Source organism: Rhineura floridana, chromosome 22 (genome assembly GCF_030035675.1).
Source record: "Rhineura floridana isolate rRhiFlo1 chromosome 22, rRhiFlo1.hap2, whole genome shotgun sequence".
NCBI classification, from domain to species: Eukaryota; Metazoa; Chordata; class Lepidosauria; order Squamata; family Rhineuridae; genus Rhineura; species Rhineura floridana.
In genome coordinates this window covers 15,959,813-15,984,421 of record NC_084501.1, presented here as the reverse complement: position 1 = coordinate 15,984,421, position 24,609 = coordinate 15,959,813, and the positions used below count along the sequence as shown (strand labels likewise).

The window sequence follows — 24,609 nt, the reverse complement described above, 5'->3', positions numbered from 1 at the left end:
TGGGATCTGTTGGCCAACGCCGGTTAGAAAGCATTCCGTCGACCTAAATAGGGTTCCAATTTGAGTACCGATTCAAGTTCATTCTTTGTCTGCTACCTGCTGCTTTTACAAGACATTTTTCCCCTTGAAAAAATATTGATATTATTATCGATATTTTGAAAGGAGATATCAATAGTTTGAAAGGAAATACGATAAAGGAAAGAAAATATTGATAAAACAATCACTCATAATATCAATATTTTAGAGGCAGGTGTGTTTTTTTTTTTTTAAATAATCTTGAAATAGCCATGGCTACATAAAAATCTGATCCACATTGATAAGGGAATAAAAGAATTAATGGAAAATTCTGTACCAAATCCAAATTGTGTGGAATTCTAGTACATTCCTTATGTCTGAAAGTCATTGACTTCATAGGTCATTTCCTGATTTGCACTGAGACACTCCCCATAGAAATCAATAGGGAAATCCAAGTTAGCATAACTCATATGGTAGCACTCTTCAAGTACATGAAAGGTTGCCACACAGAGGAGGGCCGGGATCTCTTCTCAATCGTCCCAGAGTGCAGGACATGGAATAATCAGCTCAAGTTGTAGGAAGCCAGTTCTCAACTGAACATCAGGAGAAATTGCCCAACTGTTAGAGCCGTATGACAATGGAACCAATGACCTAGGGAGGTGGTGGGCTCTCCGTCACTGGAGGTATTCAAGAGGGAGATGGACAGGCATCTGTTGGGTATGCTTTAATTTGGATTCCTGCATTGAGCAGGGGGTTGGACTTGATGGCCCTCTACAATTCTATAAATAAACTCAATGGTATAGGATACTGAGTAGTTGAAAGGGGGGGAGGCTGACAACTGAGTGGGTGGGGAGAATAGAATGAAGTGGCTGGAACAAGACTACAGAGAGATACTTAGCAGCAAAGAGAAGATTTCCAGCTTTTTCTAACCCAGTTCTTAACGTAAAACAGGGTGGGAAACTTTTTCAGCCTGAGGGTCACATTCTCTTCTGGGCAAGCTTCCGAGGGCCAAATGCTAGTGATAGGTGGGGCCAGAGGAAAAGGTGGGTGGAGCAATAAATGCAAATGTTTACCTTTCTACAGTAGGCTACTTTCTATACACACCCCTCTGTATCCTAGATAGACACAAACAAGAGGCATGATCAGAGTTTGACACATTTCAGCCGGGTGAAAACTCTCCGGGTGGGTGGAAAATATGGTTGATGAGGTGTATGGCCTGAGGAGAGTTCCATGGGCTGGATAGAGAGGGTTGGGGGGCTGCATTTGGCCTCCTGGGCCTAAGGTTTCCCATCCCTGATATAAAATCTTTAAAAAGAAAGGTATGGCAAATTCCAGAACAAATTTGACTCATTGTGTTGCATCTAAGTTCAACTTAGAGTAGATGCTCTGAAATTGATGGACTGACATTAGTTTTGTCCATTGAAATCAATGGATCTATCCTGACAAATGTGAGATTTATTTATTTATTTATATTCTGCCTCTTCTCCAAGGAGCTCAAGATGGTATGCATTGTTCTCCCCCCTCCCCCATTTTACCCTCGCAATAACCCTGTGAGATAAGTTAGATTGAGAGACTGACTGGCCCATGGTCACTCAATGAGCAACCCATTTGTTACTGAAATTTGTATATGCAGAGATCCTCAGCAGTATGAGATGCATGTGTGCCAGTGTGTGTATTTGCCTTAGAAACAGGCTTTTACCCTGAATTTAGATCACTGAGACTTAATTATTATTATTTATTGAATTTATTGGTCACCCATCTGGCTGGCAGTCCAGCCACTCTGGGCGACGTACAACATAGGCATACAATACGCGGGCATTAAAAATCTAAAAACAATGAAGATAAAATCTAACCCAAGACTTGGTAAAATAAGAAAAGCTACTTTATTTATAGAAATACAGAGTAGATAGGAAAGGCATGCCTAGTTCTAACTAACTATGTTGGAGGTGCAATGCCCAGACTTGGGTATTGCCCTCATGGCTCAGGAGAGAGAGCAAAGACAAAGATGTCTCCTCTCTGCTCAGACGGTCAAAGAAGAAGACAAAGGAAGGAGGGGCAGGTCAGCTTCCCTGAGCATATCAGTTTACAATGGAAGGAAGTTCGGTAGAGAAGAGCACAGATAAAGGTAGGCAAGCCTAGCCAGCTGGAGGACCCTAACTCTATCTTCAATTTGGAATGCAAACAAAAGAACACAAATAGGAGTTGCTCTTGCCCCACTTCCAACACCATTGTCCCCAAATTCCAGGGTGGAAGGGGCTGCGACAGTGAGGGGATGGCTTGTTACGGCCCTGTAGTGCAATTCACACTGAACACTGCAAGTCATGCCTTAACTCAGGGATGTATAACTGCAAGCTCCATCATCCAAGGACATCTAAACCTAAAGAGCCACCTTTCCCCATATCAACTTTTCTGGACCCTGAGAGCATCATCTGAAGCCCTTCCCTGTGTGCCACCTCTGAGGGAGGTCAGGAGGCTGATGACAATTGACTTTCTCAGTAGCAGCCCCACATTTTTACTCTGTTCCGACTGATCTTATCCAACCTGGCTCCCCAGAGATGTTGGTAGACTCCCAACACACATCATCCCCAGATAGCATGGCCAATAAGCAGGGATGATGGGTATTGTAGTCCATCTGGAGGAGTACCAGGTTGGAGAAGGCAGCTCTAGAAACTCACATGGAGGGCATAAAAGGTGACACCCTTTGAGGCAGCATACCACAGCTAATATCTGGTGTCTTCCATAACTCCACGTTGAGTGAGAAAATATGAAGAAATTCTCTGCCAGGAACCTACAGACATTTGTTTAAAACAAAGGGAGTGTGTGTGTGTGTGTGTGTGAACAGAATCCAGTGCTATCAACTACATTTCATAGTGTTTCCCCAAGGCCATAAACTCTTTGAACTGGCCCTCTGTACTGCGCTCAGTGGCTCAAAGACTATAATCCCCATGTGGCAGTGCAACCTTGAGCCAGTTTGTTTCTGGGCCCAATTCATGGTGCTTGCAAGAGTGTTTAAAATCCTAAATGACTTAGGCCCTAAATATTTGAAAGACTGCCTTCTGCCCTACAGAATCTCCCAGATGTTAAGATCAGCAGAGGGGGCCCTCTTGGTAGTTTCACCACACTCAGACATTTTTTGGGGGTCGGGTGGCAGTCCAAGAGGGGACATTCTTTGTGGCAGCCCATAAGTTGTGGAATTCCCTCCCCACAGAAGTGCATCTGGTGAGGGTCTACATTCATATATTAAGTGATCAGTGGGAAATGTTACTCAGAACTTGGTGGATTATTTTGGAATATTTCTGACTGAAATGTCCTTACAGGAATCTATGTTTTGATTTCAGCATAACGGAATTTGTGATGAAATATTCCTGAGGGTCATAGTGGAATTCTTAAGCCAAGTGTATCTAACATGTCCCGAAGGGAACATAGCAATGTTCAGATGCACACAGGAAGCGTTAGGGAATGGATTGGAGGAACAGAGAGAGATGGATCTTTGCAACAGTTTTATTTTCTTGCATGCATGCTTGTTCAAAGGATGAGAATAGTAACAAAAAAAACCCTCCAATAAATACTACCTTCAACAAAGTATGCCAAATGTTAAAATTTTTCGCTAGGTAATAATGCACATTGCTTAAAGACTACAAACCCCATGCTTCAGTGTATGCAATAGCTTAACGAGGCCCATACTTCAGTGTGCCCTTGGATAAATACCACCACACTGGCTCAATCCCAGTGGATAAAAGCCAAATTGAATTAACATAAAAGATGCTCTTGCCTAATGGGGCACAGACATCATTGGTGCCCCCAAGAAGGAAGGAAAAAAATAACATTTCTAGAGAGATTAAAAGTGTTGGGTTGTATCTGGTTCTAATCCTACTCAAGCCAGACCCATGGAAAATAATGGACCCAAGTTAGCCATGTCCATTAATTTCAATGGATATACTTTAAGTAGGACTAGCAATGAATACAATCCGTCCTCCTTTGCACATTTTCTTTCATTGATCTCAGTAGCTACTTCTTCAGAAGACGTGGTGGTGCTTGGCAGATTTCCTGGATCTGGCAGATGTCAGGCTCTCCAATGGATGTGCAGGTTTGTTGAAGTGGAGGGCAGCACTTCTGGACTGGGGGACAGTACTGTTGAACAGGAGGACAATATTTTTGCTTGGGCGGGTAGCACTGTTGAACTGGAGGGCAGCATTTTGTGACCGGAGGGCAATACTGTTGAACTGGAGGACAGTACTTTTGGACTGGAGGACAGTACTTTTGGACTGGAGGACAGCACTGTTGAACAGGAGGGCAGCACTTTTGGACTGGAGGACAGCACTGTTGAACAGGAGGGCAGCACTTTTGGACTGGAGGACAGCACTTTTGGACTGGAGGACAGTACTTTTGGACGGGAGGGCAGTACTTTTCAACAGGAGGACAATACTTTTGGACTGGAGGACAGCACTGTTGAACAGGAGGACAATATTTTTGCCTGGGTGGGCAGCACTTCTGGACTGGAGGGCAGTACTTTTGGACGGGAGGGCAGTACTTTTCAACAGGAGGACGATACTTTTGGACTGGAGGACAGCACTGTTGAACAGGAGGACAATATTTTTGCTGGGGAGGGTAGCATTTTTTGACTGGAGGACAGTACTTCTGAACTGGAGGGCAGTACTTTTGGACGGGAGGACAGTACTTTTGCTGTGGCGGGCAATACTTTTGCACAGGGGGACAGTACTGCTGTGGTGGCACACTGCAGCAGTCCACCTCAGCAGTCCACCTCACAGAGTGGCAGGGGTCACACGATGCTCCAGACGTGCCGCATGAAGGCTCGGAGCAGACTGATCTTCCATAATTATTGTAGGAACCTTGACCATCATCACATCCAGAAGTATGCATCTCCAGGGAGCATGGACTAGTCCTAGAGGCAGATGGAAGAATTATCACTATTGTTTATTTATTTATAAAAATACTCGTACACCACAATTTCATTTTTTAAAAACCAAAGATGTTTACAACAAATGCACATGCACGCACATGCACAATTATATCTATATCAAAAAGACAGTGCTGATGGTGCTGGTGGCAATGATTGTATTATTATTATTATTATTAATAATAATAATAACAACAACAACAACAATAATAATAATGTCCTGATTTTCACTATATGTTTCAAAGCTACTTACCAAAGTAAATAAAACATATAATGAACAAAATTTAAAACATGGATTAAAACATCAGAACCTAGATCATGAGAACAGCATTCATGGTGCAAAAGCCTCCTGAAATAAAACTGTTTTAAGCTGGCATCTGAAGCTTAGCAGCAGGGATGGTGCCTGCCTGGTTTGTACTAACAGAGAGCTCTTCAGAGCTGGGGTTACTATGCTGAAGGTACAACTCATTGACATGGTCCATTGGGACCACCAATAGTACTTCCCCAGATGATCTCCAGGAATGACCTGGGACATACGGGAGCTAGGTGGTCCTTAAGATATCCTGGGCCCAAGTTGTTCAGGGTTTTGTACACTAGTACAAGGGCCTTGTGAACCTAGTCTATCCTCAGGCAGGAAGCTAGTAAAAATCTTTCAACACCAGTGCCATGTTCCCATCACCCGTCTGGCCATAGCATTCGGTTCATTAATTTCAAATTTGATTCATTAATTTAAGTGGGCCTGCTCTGAGTAGAACCTAGCTGGACACAACCCATTCCATCCATGTAAAAGAGAGATGGGGACCCTTTTTTCACTCCAAGGGTCGCTTTTCAGCATCAGCAGCCTTCCAGCGGCCACTTGCCAATGGTGGGTGGTGCGAAAGGCAAAAGTGGGTGGAGAAATGCATCATCATAGTTCATTTACAGTCAATGGACCATAAATACAAAAATACAAACTGCAGAGTTGGAATATATGTAAAATAAAAAGTATAATTAATACTACTATTACACCAAACACAATAGATAACACCAGCAGACAATCAGGTATGGTTTGCTCAAAACAGCCACACTCAAAAATTGTGTAGCTTACTCTGTAAGTGCCGTATGTGAAAGCTCAAGGAGGATAACCAAAAGAGACGCTAAGGGGAAACCTGGAGAAGACTGCATGATAGGGCATATTAGAGCATCTTTTAGCCCTTTGAAAGTAACTATAGTTAAAAAGAACATGCAGAACTGATTCCGCCTCAAGCATTGTTACAGGGGCAGCAACTGTTGAATTTTACTATCATCAAGGAGTTTAGAAAGTAGAACGTGAAAATTGAGCCAGAGAGAATGCCTCTCTGGATTTAGGAATACATATCCACATCATTTTGAAGAAAAAAAAAGAACCTGACAAGCCCAATGACTGGTGTGTGTGTGGAACATGGTTCCTGGGCCATTCCATGGAGCTCTTGATGGAGCTCTTGGAGAAATAGATGCAACCCTTACCTTTGTGTAGTAGGTTACATTCCACACAAGTCAGATATTTCTACACACACACACACACACACACACACACACACACACACACACACACACACACACGTGCCTCCCCGGCCTGAGTTTCCACACTCCTGATGTCAAGCAATATCTTTGCTCCTGAGTCCTTGCCTATGCCTGTGGAACCCTGTTATCTAAACCATCTGAAGCAGATAGGTGTAGTATTGTGTTCGATGAAGTGTCTGAACAAATTGTAGCATTCCCATAGAACACAGTAAGGACATAGTCTGTGATTACAATGTAGCAAGACCAATTAGCAGGGAGGACTGAAGGGAATGCTGCACTCAGCATCTACTTTCAAAGAATGTATTCTGCCAAAGGTACCCATCTGGTTCAAGCAATCGAGCTGAAAGGAAGGATGGACAAATTTGTCTATTTGGGGTTCTCTCGGTTTCTCACAGTTCCAATCTTCAGTTCAGCTCTCTGCATTTCCATTTTTTTTAAAAAAGCCCTCCTGTTCATCAGCATTTTACTACAAATTTCTCCTAATATGCATATTTTGCATGCAGTTTTGCCTAATATGATTCCATAAAGTAAGCCACAGACCTGAACTTACAAGATCTGAACAGGGTGGCTCAGGACAGATGCTCTTGGAGGTCAATGATTCATAGGGTCGCCATAAGTCGTAGTCGACTTAGAGGCACATGGCAACAACAATTTACCTAATATACACACTTTTGCAAAGCATTTTCCCACAATGCAATGCATTTGTTTTATGCTATTTGTAGGCACACGTTACCCTAGTATATGCATTTTTTTTGTACATATTACTTGGCAAGAGAACTGCACTGCAAAATTCAGAGAAAGAGCAAATTTCTCTGTGTTGGGTATGTTTTGGATCGCATATTGTTTTTGAAAGTGTAAAATAGCTAAGTTTGCCTTTTAATGCAAATAGAAACGAGATTTTCCTGCATCCTTAGCAAAGAACTATGCTACATACACAATGGATAAAGACAACCCTCCTGAGTTTATGCGACAAGTCCTATTTAGAGTAGATCCATTATAATTAATTTATCTAAGTTAGTCATGTCTGTTAATTTCAGTGGGTTTATTCTGAGTAAGACTAGTTCTAATGCCATCTATTAAAATTAATGGATCTAGGTTAGTCATCTCCATCAATTTTAATGAGTCTACTCTGAGTAGAACTAGCACGGAATACTATCCTGTATCACTATCAGCAGTAGCATCATGTAAATGTTTGTAATTTATCTAAACCAGAAGAAAATCCCCTCTTTGCCTCTTAGAGCTGAACCACACACCCAAAACACACACACTATACACCCTGGTGGTATAGTCTTTTGATGGGACGGAACCATTTTGGATTCACAGGTGTTGGGTTTGATTCCCAGCCTGGCCATCTCCCTGATTTATTCCTTTGCTAAATGCACAGAGCTTTTCAAAATATCCATGGAATGGTCAACCGTTCCCTCCCCACCTCCCATTCCAAAGTGGTACAGCTCTGAGCCAGGCCACATTATATTTCTGAGCGTGTGGATTGGCTCTGCCATGATAATATCCATTTACCCTCTGCAGTGATGACAAACCTTATGTCCCCAAGGTACCTCTATCAATCGGGCTGGGAGAGAGAAACAACTCTGAATTGGAAAGCCACCAGTGGTCTGTGAGCTTAATTCAGGTGGTCTATGGCATGTCCTCATTAAATACTCATATTGGCTTTTAATTGTATTCATATTGTCTCTTTCCTTTCTTATACTGTATTTCAGTTTGAAGTCTTGGGAATGCAAACTGTAATATGACAAAATACAGTATAAGAAATAAAAGAAGTAACAAAAATACAATTAAAAATCATGCAATGTCTGGCACAGCACATTACAATGGCAACAATGGGCAGAAAAAAAATCATTAAGGGGTCCACTAAGGCCTACCACAGTGGGCAGGAGATCCTGGCTGGGAGTCCAGAATCTGTGAGTTCAAATCCCTGCTTGTGTCTCCTGGGTGTCAAAGGCCAGCTGAAGATCACCCCCACAGTGAGTGGCTCAGCGGTTGTGCGCCCTGCCACCTGTGCAGCCGTGCACTAGCGGCGTAGTCCCAAGGAGCCCAGTAGCCCTGATCTGGCAGTTGCAGACAAGGAAGGGGCTGGCTTGTGCAGCTGTGGCAAGCTGAGCAGGCCCTAGCCAGCTGGGGAGGACTAGCCTCAGAGGGAGGCAATGGTAAACCTCCTCTGAATACCACTTACCATGAAAACCCTATTCATAGGGTAGCCATAAGTCAGGATCAACTTGAAGGCAGTCCATTTCCAGTTTTCAAGGCCTTCAACAATATTCAAGTGGTCCGTGAGGAAAAAAAGTTTGGGAACCACAGATTCATATCTAGTTAACTTAGGCAGAGCAGACCAATTGAAATTGATGACCATGACGGATGGAAGCCCATTGATGCCAACAGGTCTACTCTGTGTAAGCCCTTGGTTGGCACCAACCAATGCGATTGTTAAAGTTATTTGTCCAAGGATGCCAAAGACAGCAACTTGAATCTGACTTACCTGATAGCCTGGTAATTGTCTGTGGAGGAGTTCTACAGCTAAGATTATGAGGAGTGCTGGGTTGAGGGCCTTTTATAGGGTTGTGGAGTCACCCCTGTGAATGGGCGGTACAATTCTTGACATTCCACAGTCACTTCTAAAGCAATCAATAAATACATTCACAATTGCCCTATCACCCTTCTGCCTGGATGATGCTTTCAATTTGTCACCTTCTCTAATGCCTTGTCAGCTTCCTTGTTTGCATGTCCAGGGAAGTTAATCAGCTGGAGACAATTAGGCAGTCCTCTCATCTGCTTTGGGTGAAGCTACCAATGAGAGAGAGAAAGAACAGAGATGATGTAAGAGATTTGCCTGAGGGCATAAAGTGCCATCTATGGCAGAGATGTGATTATGAAAAAAAAAATCACCTTCTGGTTCTCAGCCTCGTGATGGTGAGGGAGAGCAATGGGAAATGTATGAGCATGACAGCCAATGGTGATCAGAACGTATTGTAGATCCACTTATGATGGGACTTAATCATGGACATCATCACGCACACATGCTGCATTGCAAACCACATAGAAGATCTGCAACAGCAGTGGGCATCTCCTGTCACCTCAAGAACCACTCTATATTCCAGATAGCAAGTCTTTGGGACCCAGATATGGTGCCTTTCAGCACCCATTCTGAGACTTTCAAGTTGGTGATGTCCGTCAATGATGGAAGATTTGGGACAGACAAAAGGAATGAGTTCTTCACACAGATCATCGTTAAACTGTGGAGTTTGCTCCCACCACATGCAGTGGTGGCCATCAAGCTGGATGGCTTTAAAAGAGGATTAGACAAATTCATGGAGGATAATACTAGCAACAGCTACTAGCCATGATAGCTTTGTCCCTGTCCCTTTCTCCTCATGTGCCGTGCATTTTACATTGTTAGCCTAAGGGTAGTTATTTAACTTTTGTAAATTGTATTTTGTAAATTGTATTGTTTTATTGATGTATTTTATATTGTGTTTTTATATTTGTGTTTTTGTAAGCTGCCTTGAGTGCCTTTGGCCAAAAGGCGGGGTATTATTATTATTATTATTATTATTATTATTATTATTAATAATAATAATAATAATAATAATAATAATAATAATATAGTTGGAGGTATTATGTCTCTGAATACCAGTTGTTGGGAATCACAGGTGGGGAGAATTGGTGTTGGTCTCAGGTATTCCTTGTAGGCTTCTCATAGACATCTGGTTGGCCACTGTGAGAACAGGATGCTGGACTAGATGGGCCTTTCACAGGGCTCTTCTTATGTACACCCTTTCTTTCACAAACAGGAACCCCCATTAACTTTCTACTGCCTCATTTTTTTCTTCTCCTTCACATCAACAACCCCATCTGTCCCTAGGGTATATCTGCCGAAAAGTTTGAATATTGATAAACATTCCATGACCCCATAGCATTTACGCTATTGGCTTGGGAGAACTCATTTCAATCAATGGAGGGCAGAGTTTTCACTGCCCAGAGAATAAGCGAATTAATGGAAAATCCAGTACTTGTAGAATATATATATATATATATATATATATATGAACACAATTGTAATTAACCAAACAGAGGTTTTTACTGTATTAACAAAATGTTTCAGCTTCCACCTTCATCAGCTGCTAACATACAAATGCTGTTACCAAGGTGGCATATAGATATATATATTTATATATATATATTAAGTGATTAACAGAATCCTTATAGGGATCCAGAGCAGGCTTGAGTGAAGTTCTGTTTGTTGCTTTCAAAACTGTCTTATAGTACTTGTAGAATATATATATATAAGACAGTTTTGAAAGCAACAAACAGAACTTCACTCAAGCTTGCTCTGGAACCCTATAAGGATTCCATTAATCACCTAAAATATATATATGAACATAATTGTGATTAACCAAACAGAGGTTTTTATTGTATTAAAAAGTTTCGGCTTCCACCTTCATCAGCTGCTAACATACAACTGCTGTTACCAAGGTGGCAGTTACAGAGCTTTGAGGATGGAATGTTCAGAGGGGCTTCCTTTGCAGAAGCTAAGTAGTGGTGATATTGTCCTCCAGGTTCAGGCCATGTGGTGCCAATGTGTCCAGGGAGTAAATCCAAAAGTTCTCCCTTTTGGTCAATGCTGCTGGATCCACATTGGCTACCCCTGAGTTGTCCTACTATTCTACAAATATCTAGAGCAGCGCTGGGGGACCTGTAGTTCTCCTGATGCTGTTGGAGTTCACCTCTCATCAGCCTAGATAGCATGGCCAAGGGTCAGGGATGATGGGAAACTGGAGTCCAACAACATCTGGAAAGCCACAAATGGAGGTCTACTAATGGCTATTAACCCTAATGGCAATATAGAACCTCCATCTTCAGATGAAAGCTACCAATGCCACTTTTGGTGTGGGCAGGCAATTTGAGAAGTCTCCTTGCACTGCTTGAGAGGCTTCCTAGAGGAATCTGGCTGCTCACCATGGGAAGCAAAACTATGGAATGGGCAGAACTTTGGTCTGAACCAACAAGGCATGTTCTTTTGATCATGGATCAGTGATGCAGGTAAGATTTTACTTGGCAAAAACCATCCACCTCCCAACACAAGGAAGATGACACAGTCTGACCTCTTAGCTGAAGTGTGAGTTTAGATGAAAAGTGGTACTTTGAAGCCAGTTGGAAGGTCATAACATAGTCTTTAATGATATGACCACACAGTTATTATGTTTACCCCATTTTATGCTATTACCTTATTTGGTAATAAAAGCATCTTGAGATTCAATATTAAATGGGGTTACACAGGAGGTGATTGTGATACCATCACAATCAGAAGGTGATACCATCTTATCAGGAGGTCTGCTCCACACAATATAGGAAGTGAAACTATAGTGAGGTGCCACCTACTCTTTGGAATTCCCTCCCCATAAATATTAGACAAGCGCCATCTCTGTTATCTTTTTGGTGCCTACTGAAGATCTTCCTCTTTCAACAAGTCTTTTAAGTAGAGACTTTATCCCAGTCTGTGTCTGTGTTGGAATTGCTTTTAAAGATATTTTTAAAGCTTTTTTAAAAAAGATGTCCTGGTCTCCTACTGGGAGGAAGGGTGGGATATAAGTTTAATAAAATAAATATATGAATGAATAATAAATTGTGGGGGGAAAACACTTTCCCCAGAGTACATGTGGTTAATTTTGTCTTATGACGTATATCCAGTTTCAAAACCTCCTTTTTTGAAAAATGAGATGAATATGAATTTTTAGATGATGATGATTCCAATGTATTAAAAAAAATTACTTGGGACATGAAAGCACCGCAATCCAATGGCAAAAAGTGATAGGCAAAAAGCAATAGGATTATGTGTGTGTGTGTGTTCCCCAGATGATCTATGTGATCTAAGTGAAAATTTTGAGCAGCAATTAGCCATATACCATGGGGAGAAACTGAGTGAGAAACTGAGATAACAAGGGGTGAGCTCCATGGAAGGCTGGCCAAACACACTGGGCCACCTCAGACGAAGAACAAGATGGTGCTCCCATTCCGCATGCAGAAGCCAACTGGACTGGCAACTGAATCTCTCACCAACATGGTGATGGGACAACATCCCCACCCTACCAGAGAACAGTAGACTAGTTCAGGAGGTGAACAGCAGGCTGACTTAGAGGACTCAGGAGTGGGGGGAGGAGGAACAGTGGAGAATTGTTGTCACCACCACCACCCCAGCATCTGCTGCCTAAGACAGCTGCCACACTCTGCCATATGGTAGAGCTAGCCAGGACAAAAGAGTAAACTCTCACATTCAGCCATTTGTGCATTGGGGTGAGGCAGGTGTGGAGAACCTCTGGCTCTCTAGATGTTTCTGAACTACCACTCCCATCGCCCCCAGCAAACATGGCTAATGGCCAGGTACAGTGGGAACTGAGCTCAGCAACATCTAGAGGGCCTAATGTTCCCCACACCTGGGGTACTGCGGTTTGAAGAACTGGCACGGCCTGACGTTTAGGGTGGGTTTGCCAAATGGGAGGATGCCTATGCCACTGAGAGAAGGAAAGAAAGAGATTAGCGGATACCGCAGAAGTAAAGGTGAGAGCTCCGAGGCGTGATTTCAAGGGTTGTGACTTACCGGCTGACATTGTAGGCTGACTCATGTGAAATCGGGCTAATTATAGGGTGCTTTATTGTATGAGGAGAAAGAAAAAAATCCCCGGGATTCCAAACACGATGCCTGATTAAATAGTTTAGCAAGAAGATGACACATGGGCTCATCTGTCTTTATTAGGCAGCACTGGAGGAATGCAAAACACTATAACACAAACATCATAATCTTTATTAAAATATAATAATAATAATAATAATAATAATCCACATATATTTCAACAGAAATCTCTAACCAGTTCACATACCCCAACAAAAGGAACCAGTGTAAGAAATTCAATGCAAATCTACATTCAAAACCAACCAGTGCTAGTACTTCTGTTATGACTAATTCTGCATTTTAAATTACACAAATGAACATTAAATAATCTCTGAACAATGTACATAAGTAGAAGAGCTAAGAACCACAACAAGCAAATCATATAAAAATATGTTACGATATGACAGCAAAATGTAACCTAGTGTCTATCATCATAGGAAGTGCATGACATAAACACACCATCATAATAACATCACCAAAATTGCTGACCTTCACATTGCACAAAGCTGATCTAAGCAGACACCTCCCCTCCTCCCACACACATTCATTCAACACTTACACTCTCCTTACAGCCAACCACATCACTTCATCCCCTCAATTTTCACTTCACTAAATCACTCAAATATTCAACTAACCAATAATCAAATAAAGCAAAGAAAGTCAATTGAAAAAGGCAATTCAATAGCAGCAGAAAAGAATGAACCATAGAATCCTAGAATTGTAGAGTTGGAGGGGGCCTCCACAACCCTATTTTTCTCTATATATAATTACTAAAGAGGTTGACAATCACTTTCTGGGATCCATGGCCATTGAAATGGCATTTCCCCACCCCTGCCTGCTGTCTGAAGTGGTTTGGTCTAATCCACCTGCACCTGCACTCTAAAATGACACATTCTGCTGTGACTTGAGAGACAGCAGCATCTGGAAGAGCCACAGCTCAGTGGTAGAATCACAGAATAATAGAATTGGAAGGGGTCTGTAAGGCCATCTAGTCCAACCCCCTGTTCAATGCAGGAATCCAAGTTAAAGCATCCCTGACAGGTGGCTGTCCAGCTGCATCTTGAACGCCTCCACTGTTGGAGAGCCCACCACCTTCCTAGGTCACGAGTTCCATCGTTGTACTGATCGGACAGTTAGGAAGTTTTTTTTCCTGATGTTCACCTGAAATCAGCATTCAATGCAAATGAAACAGCATTCATTTCACCTGATCACTCACCTTGTACAGAGTCTGGCGTAACCCCCAGCATCTTCCTGGATCAGGTCAATGGTACAGCTGTCCCACCATCTCGCTTCCAATAATGGTCATCCAGAGATCTACTGGAAGCACACACACCCAGGTCATGGAGGGCATAATAACCCTCTCTTACTACTTTGCCCACAGCATCTCTTGCCCTGCCTAACTCTGCCTGGCAACTTCCCACCTCAGATGGTACACAACATAAGGTATCACATGCTCCAGAGATACACTTAGTTTGTACTAGAAACCATAGCAATGACTTTTTGGTCCCAGAATCTGTGGGCTATATCTGATGTTAGTCCTCGTCAAACGGAAAACCATTGAAACTAGTCAACATGGATGACTTAGGTCTGTTTGTTTCAATGGGTGTACTCTAGGGATGGGTGAGAAATTTAATTCAGTTTGCATTTCAAGCTGAACCTATCAAATTCACACTTTCTGAAACAATATGAGAACTGAAACTCAGCCATCTTTCGAAAGTTACACTTACTCAAATTTTGCAATGCAGTGCGGCAACCAAACAATGTTTATGAAAATGCATAGGGGAAAACGAGCACAATAATGAATACATGAGTGGAATTTACATACAAAAAGGCATTATATTAGGAGCCAGTGTGGTGTAGTGGTTAAGGTGTTGGACTATGACCTGGGAGACCGGGGTTCGAATCCCCACATAGCCATGAAGCTCACTGGGTGACTGTGGGCCAGTCAGTGCCTCTCAGCTTCATGAAAACCCTATGCATAGGGTCGCCATAAGTCGGAATCGACTTGAAGGCAGTACACTGAACACTTGCGTAAATGTATACATTAGACAAAATTGCCCAGAAAAAAATGTGTTTATTAGGAGAAATTCTCTCTAAAATGCTGCAGAATTTTCATGAGGATTTAAAAACAAAAAAAACAAAATTGCAAATTTCTGCAGACATAAGAACTGAATTTAAGTTTGGAAAATTGAGAAACTGAGAGAACCAACATTGACAGATATTTCCATCCCTAGTATACTCTTAAGAAGAATATAGTTTTATGTCACCCTGTATATTTTCTATCTCATCTCATAACATTTTTTTGTACCTCCCTTTGGTAACTTTTTCCAGATGAAGGGCTGCATTCCTGTCTGGGCAATCTTCTGGGAGTGACATGGCAGTGGTGGGCGGGGCCGGAAGCAAGTGTGGGTGGGGCAACAAATGTAAATTTTGCCTTTGTACAGTAGACTTACTTTACATGTGCTCACACACCCTTCTGCACCCCCCATCCAGAAAAGCAAGAGGCATGATCAGAATTCAAGGACACACCTTTGTCAGGCAAAAACACTCAAGGAGAGTGCAAATCAGGGACAGTGAGGGGTGTTGCCTGGGGAGAGGGCGTTGCCTGGGGAGAGGGGCATTGCCTGGGGAGAGGGGGGGGTGGCCTGGGGACAGAGGATGTGGCTGGGGAGAATCCTGTGGGCCAGGAAGAATCATAGAACCATAGAATAGTAGAGTTGGAAGGGGCCTATAAGGCCATCAAGTCCAACCCCCTGTGCAATCCAAATCAAAGCATTCCCGACAGATGGCTGTCCAGCTGCCTCTTGAATGCCTCCAGTGTTGGAGAGCCCACTACCTCTCTAGGTAATTGATTCCATTGTCGTGTGGCTCTAACAGTTAGGAAGTTTTTCCAGATGTCCAGTCGAAATCTTCCTGCAACTTGAGCTCATTATTCTGTGTCCTGCACTCTGGGACCCAGGACCGAGCCCTGTGGTACCCCACTCATTACTTCTGCCCAGTTTGAGAAGAAACCGTTGATAAGCACTCTTTGAGTATGATTCTGGAGCCAACTGTGGATCCACCTGATAGTTGTTCCATCCAGCCCACATTTAGAGAAACCACATTCTCCCATGATGCCTGAGGATCACCCCTCTGGGGATAAAGAATAAAGTGATCAGGACAAAATTTGCTGAAAATCTCAATTTCAAGGTTATTCATATAGAGGTCCCCCCCCAATTTCTGTCTCTCTCTTTGATTTCAATGAGGTTTTCACCCCCAGATCTGCTAAAAATGCAAGGTAAGAAAATACAAATAATTTTCACATATTACAACTATTATTATATGCATCATTATCCCTATTACATTATGTACATATTATGTTCTACACATATTATACAGATATCCACTCCAGGTTTCCTAAAGTAGCTAGCACATAAACAGATACTTAGAACAATGCATATCAATGAACCCAGTAGGAGGAGCACCTGCTTTGCATAGAGATAGGTTGCAGGTTCAGGCCTAGCAGCATCTCCAGGTAGAGTGAGGAGAGACTCCTTTCCTGAAGCTGTGGAGAACCACTGCCAGTCAGTGTGGATAATATTGAGCCAGATAGACCAAGGGTCTGATTCACTAGCGGACAGCTGCCTCCATTTTCACTTAAGGCAACTCCTCAGAACCATGAGGACTGGAATCTTGCTATTATATTTAATGGAAGAGCTTCAGCTCAGTGGTAGAGCATCTGTGTTGCCTATAGAATGTCTCAGGGTTGATCCACGGCATCTCCAGGGTTGGGAGGGACTCAAATTCCTGAAATGTTGGAGAGCTGATGTCTATCAGCATAGGCAGTACTGAGCTGAACTGGCCAAGGGTCTAACCCAATATAAGATGGGTCCTATGTTGCTATCCTGTATTGTGTACCAAAACTTATAAAAATGTAAAGCAGAAATATAGTACAGTGTAATATGTATACTTCTTGGTTTGTCATGTGTTGCAGTGGTTAGAGTGTTGGACTACGACCTGGGAGGCCAGGGTTCAAATCCTCACACAGCCATGAAGCTCACTGGGTGACCTTGGGCCAGTCACTGCCTCTCAGCCTCAGAGGAAGGCAATGGTAAACCACCTCTGAATACCGCTTACCATGAACACCCTATTCATAGGGTAACCATAAGTCGGGATCGACTTGAAGGCAGTCCACTTCATTTTTCTTTTCATTTTGCATATAATTGGTTGGACATTTTTTTTAAAAAAAAAAATCCACAATGGATGATTTTTGCAAAGCTCAGCAGGCGAAAGATTGCCAATTTCTGTGTATAAGTCGACTGATTCTTCCTCCACCTCTAGCATATGAATTTAAGAAGAGCCTACTGGATCAGGCCAGTGACCCACCTAGTGTTCTTGTTCTAACAGTGAGCAACCAGATGCTTATGGAGACCACACAAGGAAACATGAGCGCGACAGCAACTCTCCCTACTTGGGATGCCCAGCAACTGGTATTCAAAGTTATACTTGCCTCCAACAGCAGAGGCAGAACATGTCCATCTCTGGCTAGTAGCCCTTGATAGCCTTGTCCTCCTCCCTGAATTTGTCTAATCCTCTTTTGAAGCTGTCCAAGTTGGTAGCCATCCTTGTCTCTAGTGGGAGTGAATTCCACAATGTGCTGAGTGAAGAAGTCCTTCCTTTTGTCTGTTCTGAACCAGAACTGGGTACACTATTCCAAGTGCGGCTATGCCACAGATTTGTATAACAGCATTATGATAGGGACAGTTTTGTTTTCAGTTCCTTCTCTAATGATCCCTAGTGTGGCATTTGCCTTTTGTACAGTGCTTCATGCTGGGTTGACATCTAGCATTATGAGAGAGGGAGAGGGGAAGAAATCCCCAGGAAGATCCATGTGGACTTGCCCAATCCAAAGTCAAGATCAGGATAAGAACACAAGCAAAGGAAAGACCTTTTATACTTGAAGGCAGTACATACAAAATTCCCCGGAAATGAGATGGCCTTTCAAAGAATGTCGATGGTTTTTAGGATTGTCTACTTCATGGCTTTCCTGGGTGTGCCACAGTGACAGATTTTGCCCTGTAGGGAAGCCCTTTTGCAAACAAAGCTCGAGAAACAAGTCACCATTCCTCACTAACAACTGGAGGAGGTAGGAAAAATACACACACACACTACCACCAAACAGGTATGTTTTATTATGATCATTAAACTGTAGAAAATTATGCGCAGAGCATTTAACATGCTGGAGATTCTCACACACCTACATGCCCCAGGTTGCTCAGACCTGCATCAGTTGTGGAGATGTTTGCTTTAATTCATGGAACCACTAACTCCCCTAATCTCACGTGTTGGCTTCATGACACAAGGGGCTTACATCCATCGTTAGTCCTATTCCACACAGACCCATTGAAATGAATGGATTTTAGTTAGGCATGATTATTCTACCTTCGCTGTTGGGAAAGTATTCTCCTCAATGCCTATTGCTAGGAATGCTAAGTGGGGAGAGTGTTGTAATGCTGTTTATGAGAAGCCCTCAAGCAGGACCTGAATTCAAGAGCACTCTCCCTTCCTGCAGTTTCCAACAACTGATATTTAAAGCCATACTTATTATTTATTTATTTATCCCACCCTTCCTCCCAGCAGGAGCCCAGGGCGGCAAACAAGGCACTAGCAGTGGAGGCAGAGGATAGCCATGATGGCTAGTGGACATTAATAGATTCATTCTCCATGACTCTGTCTAATCTTGTTTTAAAGCCATCCAAATTGGTGGCCATCACCAAGTTGGTGGCCTCCTGTGGGAGCAGATTCTGTAGGTTAACTATACACTGCAGAAAGAAGTGAATCCTTTTGTCTGTCCCAAACCTTCCAGCATTCTGCTTCATTGGATGCCATAAATAAAATTGCTTCTTGTGATCATAAAGTAACATATGTGACATGGTAAGTTGAAGGTACAGTGATGCCCTCCCACCACCAACAGTGAACTAGAAGTTGTTCCTTCCTTTATCTCAGTATCCCATCACTTCATGCCTTTAACCGAACCCGACTATCCATGTGTCTTGTCATGGCCTACCTACCTTGGCTTGAGCTTCAATTATGTTTTTATGAACAATTGCTGTTCATTACATTGTTTTTATAGAGAGAAATTACGAGGATTTGGAGGCGGCTTCAACTGGCAGGCCAATTATATCGGGACAGAAGGTGTTATGGATCCTAGATCCTTATCATTACCCTTAAGCTGGATGCACTGTGAGCAATGTCCTTTGAATGTCCTCATCCTCATGCATATCTTCCAAAAATTGCCTCCTGGCTTCTGCCTCCCAGCCCTGATACAAGCTCTTCTGGATCATTATTTACCAAATCGCTCTCATCAACTCAGGGCTTGGCTGCGTATCTATACAAAAATGTGGATCTCAGGACTGAATCAAGGAGGCCCAACCGGAAGAAGGCAAACACTTCGTTGGCAAAGCAAGAATTCTCCATTCTCCATCCGTGTCTCACTTCCTGAGCTTAGTTTGTCTGGAGCTGTATAAAAAGTCCATCCCTGGCCCAGAGTTCTTCATTCATTTGACTTCGCTGCTTTTTGCTACCTCTTCAATTTGTGAACAGGGTAAGTCTTTCCTTTCTGGTATTTATGTGCTGAAGCTATAGATGTTAAGAGGAAGCAAGCCAGTGGTGTCATAGTGGTTAGAGTGTTGGACCTAGGACCTGGGAGACCAGGGTTCAAGTCCCCACTTGGCCATGAAGCTTACTGGGTGACCTTGGGCCAGTCACTGCCTCTTAGCCTAACCTGCCTCACAGGGTGGTTGTGAGGTTAAAATGGAGAAGGGGAGGACCATGCACGCCACCTTGAGCTCCTTGGAGGATATAAATATGATAATAGATAAGATGATTTCTCATTGTAAAATGGGTGGGATGATTCAAATAATTAAAATAGAACTACTCTGAAGCTAGGGAAAACAGAAGGGAGTAGAAGAAGAGGAAAACCAAACAAGAGATGGATTGATTCCATAAAGGAAGCCACAGCTATGAACTTACAAGATCTGAACAGGGTGGTTCACGACAGATGCTCTTGGAGGTCACTGATTCATAGGGTCGCCATAAGTCGTAATCGACTTGAAGGCACATAACAACAACAACAACTCTAAGTAGAACTGCCATTGCTCATGGAAGTCCATTGACTTTAGATGGGTCTACTCTGGTGGTGCCCAACTAAGTTCTACTCACAGTAGACCCATTGGAATTGATAGGTGTAAGTTAGCCATCTTCCTTCATTTCAATGAATCTACTCTGAGTAGGTCTAGCACTGGATATAGCCCTATCTATCTGAAGTGAGTCATATCCATTAATTTCAATGGATCTACCATGAGCAGAACCCATTGATTTCAGTGGGTCTATATGATGTAACCAAATATCACCCTTTGAATTTGTCACTGTGAAATGCTTAATAATTTGTATATCTGTGCATGCGATGTCATGTAGACTTGTTTCTGGAAGATTTTATATGCAGCTTATTAAAATGTGTGCGCAATGTGCTCAGACTGAAGGAGTTGATGTGGTAATCAACTGATCAGTAGCCGTGGCAGCAAAATGTCCTTGATGTATTATTGGAAGAAATCTGTGTTGCCTCTTATAAGGGTGTGGTTTTACCTACTGCTGTTTTATATATATTTCTCATTTTTTTCCAATCTTAAATTCAGTTCTCCACATTTCTGCAGCAATTTGCATTTTTTTTAAAAAAAATCCTCATGAAAGTTCTCCAGCATTTAATGCATGTGTCTCCTAATAAGCATGTTTTCGTTAATGTACACATTTTTGCCAGCCTTTTCTCATCATATAACACATTTTTGCATGATATTTTCACTGATATATTCATTTTAATGCACACTTCCCCCCAAAATATGCATTTTTGTAAACATTGTTTGGATTGCAAACTGCATCGCAAAATTTGAATCTCAAAGGATGGTTGTGTTTCGGTTCTCATATAGTTTCAGAAAGGGAGAATTTGATAATTATGCTCGAAATGTAAACTGAATCAAAATTCTCACCCGTCCACATTCCATGCAAAATACAAACAGAAACCGTCAGTGTTTGTCTCATTTTTCAAATAATCGATTTCAGGATGATAATACATCATGCGCAGTCTTTCTCCCCTTGATTCAATATTAAGATTTCTTAGTGGGTTTAAAAAAAAAACATTTTGGTGTGAGTAGTTTATTTTGCCTAGACAAATAAAAAGACATTTCAAAGATGAATCTATACACACATAAAGGTACACCTCTTTACCCTGGCCGTTGACAGTTGAGATGTATAACTTTAGGACTCACCCTATTTTTTGTGATGTGGTTTTAACTGTTTTTAATGATGTATTTGGCAACTGTTGTGACCCGCCCTGGAACCTTTGGGTGAAGGGCTGTCAGTAGTAGTAATAGTAGTATTAATGATGATGATGATGATGGTGATGATGATGATAGAAATCTAGCATAGCAGGGATGACATTTCTAGTGTTCTAGTATGCATCTGGATGTGCTAGTTATGTATATGGAGGGATATTTACAATGAAAAAAGAAAGAAACATTATGAGCATTCGATCTAATAGATGGAGAGCGCCTTTGGCATAAATTGGCTGAGTCCAATATTGATAAAAGACTACGCTGCTTATTGCAACTACTTCAGTTACAGGAATTCCCATGTGTAGTCTGAAAAATGCTCCCCAGTGTGCTAGTTTTTCCCCCTGTGTACTGATATATATATTTATTTATTTGATTATTTGATTTATATCCCAGCAGGAGACCAGGGCAGCAAACAAAAACCACTAAAACCACTTTAAAACATCATAAAAACAGACATTGAAATACGTTAAAACAAAACAACTTTAAATACATTTTTTTAAAGATTTGAAGATTTTTTAAAAAAAAAAGATTTAAAAACAGTGTTTTTTTAAAAAAAGGTTTAAAAGCATATTAAAAAGCAATTCCAACACAGAAGCAGAATGGGATAACTTAAAAGGCTTGTTGAAAGATGAAGGTCTTCAATAGGCACCAAACAGATGACAGAGATGGCCCCTGTCTAATATTTAAGGGTAGGGAGTTCCACAGGGTAGGGTTCGCCATACTAAAGGTCCGTTCCCTATGTTGTGCAGAACGGACCTCCTGATAAGATGGTATCTGCAGGAGGCCCTCACCTGCAGAGCGCAGAGATCTACTGGGTATATAAGGGGTAAGACGGTCTTTCAGGTATCCTGGTCCCGAGCTGTATAGGGCTTTGTACACCAAAGCTAGAACCTTGGACTTGGCCCAGTTATTGATAAATCATTTACTACCCAGAGTCTGAAGAATGACCTTCTACAAAATTAAGTAGATAAAATATTTTGCATGTAATAAATAAATAAATACCATATTGTGGAAAAGGGGCATCCAGTGTTAGAGTAGACCCATTGGAATTAATCAACATAATGAATTTAGGCCTACTCTGAGTTGAACTTAGTTGGCTATCACCCATTGTATCCAACTAATTCCTGTTCAGAGCAGAGCAGAAGCTTTGCAATCAATAGACATGACTAACGGAAGCCCATTGAGTTAGATGGGCCTAACTCATAATTTGTCATAACTCACAATCGGAAACTCATAATTTCCAAATGCAATTTCTTTTCTCATTCATTTGATGAACAGTCAGGCGGGGGGGAAATGCATGAGGAATTTTCACCATTCGTTATTATTTTTTTAAAGCCATCTCTTTATTTTCCTTTTCAGTTTTTTTACCTCCACACTAAGATGGGCTCTGAGTGCTGTACATGCTGCGGAGGCAACCAATCAAACCAGCAGTTCATTTGTGTGCCCACGCAGAGCTACTATTCCTCTGGATCCTCTTGCTGTGGCTCTGGCTGTGGCTCTAGCTGTGGGTCCTGCTGTGGGTCCTGCTGCGGTTGCTGTGGATCATCTGGACAGTCCTGCAAGGTCATCTACGTCCGGCCCATGCAGTATTGTTGCTGTATGCCAGTCCAATATAGCCAGAACTGTTGCATGCCTAAGAACCAGTGTTGTTAGACAGACCCAGAAATGGCCAAGCCCAGGGGCTGAAGGTCTCTCAGTCAGTTCATGCCTGGTTCTCACCCTGATGGGTTTGCTATTAAATGCTCACTTGCTCCTCTGTCTTTCTGCACAGCTCTGTGACTTGCCTTCACCCTGCCACCCAGAGATTATGCTCTGTGTAGCAACAGAAAAAGAAAAGAAAGCTTCTTCCTCGCCACATGGTGTTGGGATGTCCTTCCCACATACTTCCCTTTGCAGCTGATCTCCTTCTGCGGATGTAAGATCAGATCTCGTTCTTTAACTGATTTCTCTATCACACCAAGCCTTTGCCCAGTGTTCGTTTTGGGGACAATAAACCTTGAAAAGCATGAATCTCTGTTCTGTGACTCAGTTGTTCAACGTGTGAGTTGTGCTTATTTTCTTACAGCATTTTTACTTCTCCCTTTAGCCCCACAGGGGACTGTATGCAACATAGTGTTAAGAAGATGATTCCATGAGTGTTATCCCTTCTTTTTTTATTTCTTACATTTATGACCAACCTTTTCTCCAAGGAGCTCAAGGCGGCCTACATGGTTCTTCTCCCTCTCCTCCTTTTATTCTCACAACAACCCTGTTAGGTAGGCTAGGCTGATAGATAGTGACTGTCCCAAGGTCACCCAGCAAGCGTCATGGCCGAGTGAGGATTATGAGCCCTGGTCTCCCAGGTTCTAGTCAGACACGCTGACCGCTACTCCACCACAGGCTCTTGCGCAACGGAATGATCTTCCCCTCTCCTCTCTGCTGGCAATGCCTGCATCTCTTCTGGGGGTTCTTCCAGCCTTCCAGAGCAGATCTGGGGACAGTGTGGGACGTGCAGGTGGGGGAAGGGAGGCATCCCATTGTGTTAGTGCTAATCCTTACGCTAGTGCAACATTTTATTTGAATATTTCCCTAGGTCTCGAGGAGGAAGTCAAAACTCCAGTAAAAGGGGTCGAGGTCCACTCAGCTTTCCATCCATCCATGGTTGGTAAAATGAGTACCCGGCATATGCTGGGGGGTAAAGAAAGGCCGGGGAAGGAACTGGCAATCCCACCCCATATATACGGTCTGCCTAGTAAACGTCGCAAGACGTCACCCTAAGAGTCAGAAACGACTCGCACTATAAGTGCGGGGACACCTTTACCTTTTACCTAGGTCTCAAGAGCAGGGATGGGCAAATGTGTCAACATAAGTTTCTCTCAGTTTCTCATTTGTTGAATCTTAAGTTTAGTTCTCCAGATTTCCACCTCAGTTTATGATTTCTTTTTTAAAAAAAGTCTTCATGAAAATTCATCAGCATCTTAGTGCAAATTTCTCTGTATTGTTGTAAGCAATTTTGCCGAATACCCACATTTTTGAAAAGCAATTTCCCCAATTATAACACATGCTATTTTCACCAATGAATGTGCATTTATGCACACTTGCCCTGA

The 24,609-nt window shown here is 42.4% G+C and overlaps 1 protein-coding gene and 1 long non-coding RNA gene across 3 annotated transcripts; one reads left to right on the top strand and one right to left on the bottom strand.

Annotated features, from left to right (window-relative positions):
• Nucleotides 1-3,500: 3,500 nt before the first annotated feature.
• LOC133375020 (uncharacterized) lies at nucleotides 3,501-9,051 on the bottom strand. 2 transcript variants are annotated; one of them, XM_061606464.1, is made up of 2 exons: nucleotides 8,970-9,051; nucleotides 3,501-4,918 (listed from the first exon to the last, which is right to left on the bottom strand). In XM_061606464.1, the coding sequence occupies exon 2, from the start codon at nucleotides 4,894-4,896 to the stop codon at nucleotides 4,024-4,026; it is 873 nt and encodes a 290-aa protein (XP_061462448.1). In that variant the 5' UTR covers nucleotides 4,897-4,918; nucleotides 8,970-9,051; the 3' UTR covers nucleotides 3,501-4,023. The 2 variants fall into 2 exon arrangements, with proteins under 2 accessions (XP_061462448.1, XP_061462449.1); XM_061606465.1 differs by lacking the exon at nucleotides 8,970-9,051 and adding an exon at nucleotides 8,667-8,921.
• A 10,525-nt stretch (nucleotides 9,052-19,576) lies between these two features.
• On the top strand, nucleotides 19,577-23,533 carry LOC133374832 (uncharacterized). The gene is made up of 2 exons (XR_009759999.1): nucleotides 19,577-19,740; nucleotides 22,883-23,533. It is a non-coding gene; the product is annotated as an uncharacterized LOC133374832 (long non-coding RNA).
• Nucleotides 23,534-24,609: the final 1,076 nt, after the last annotated feature.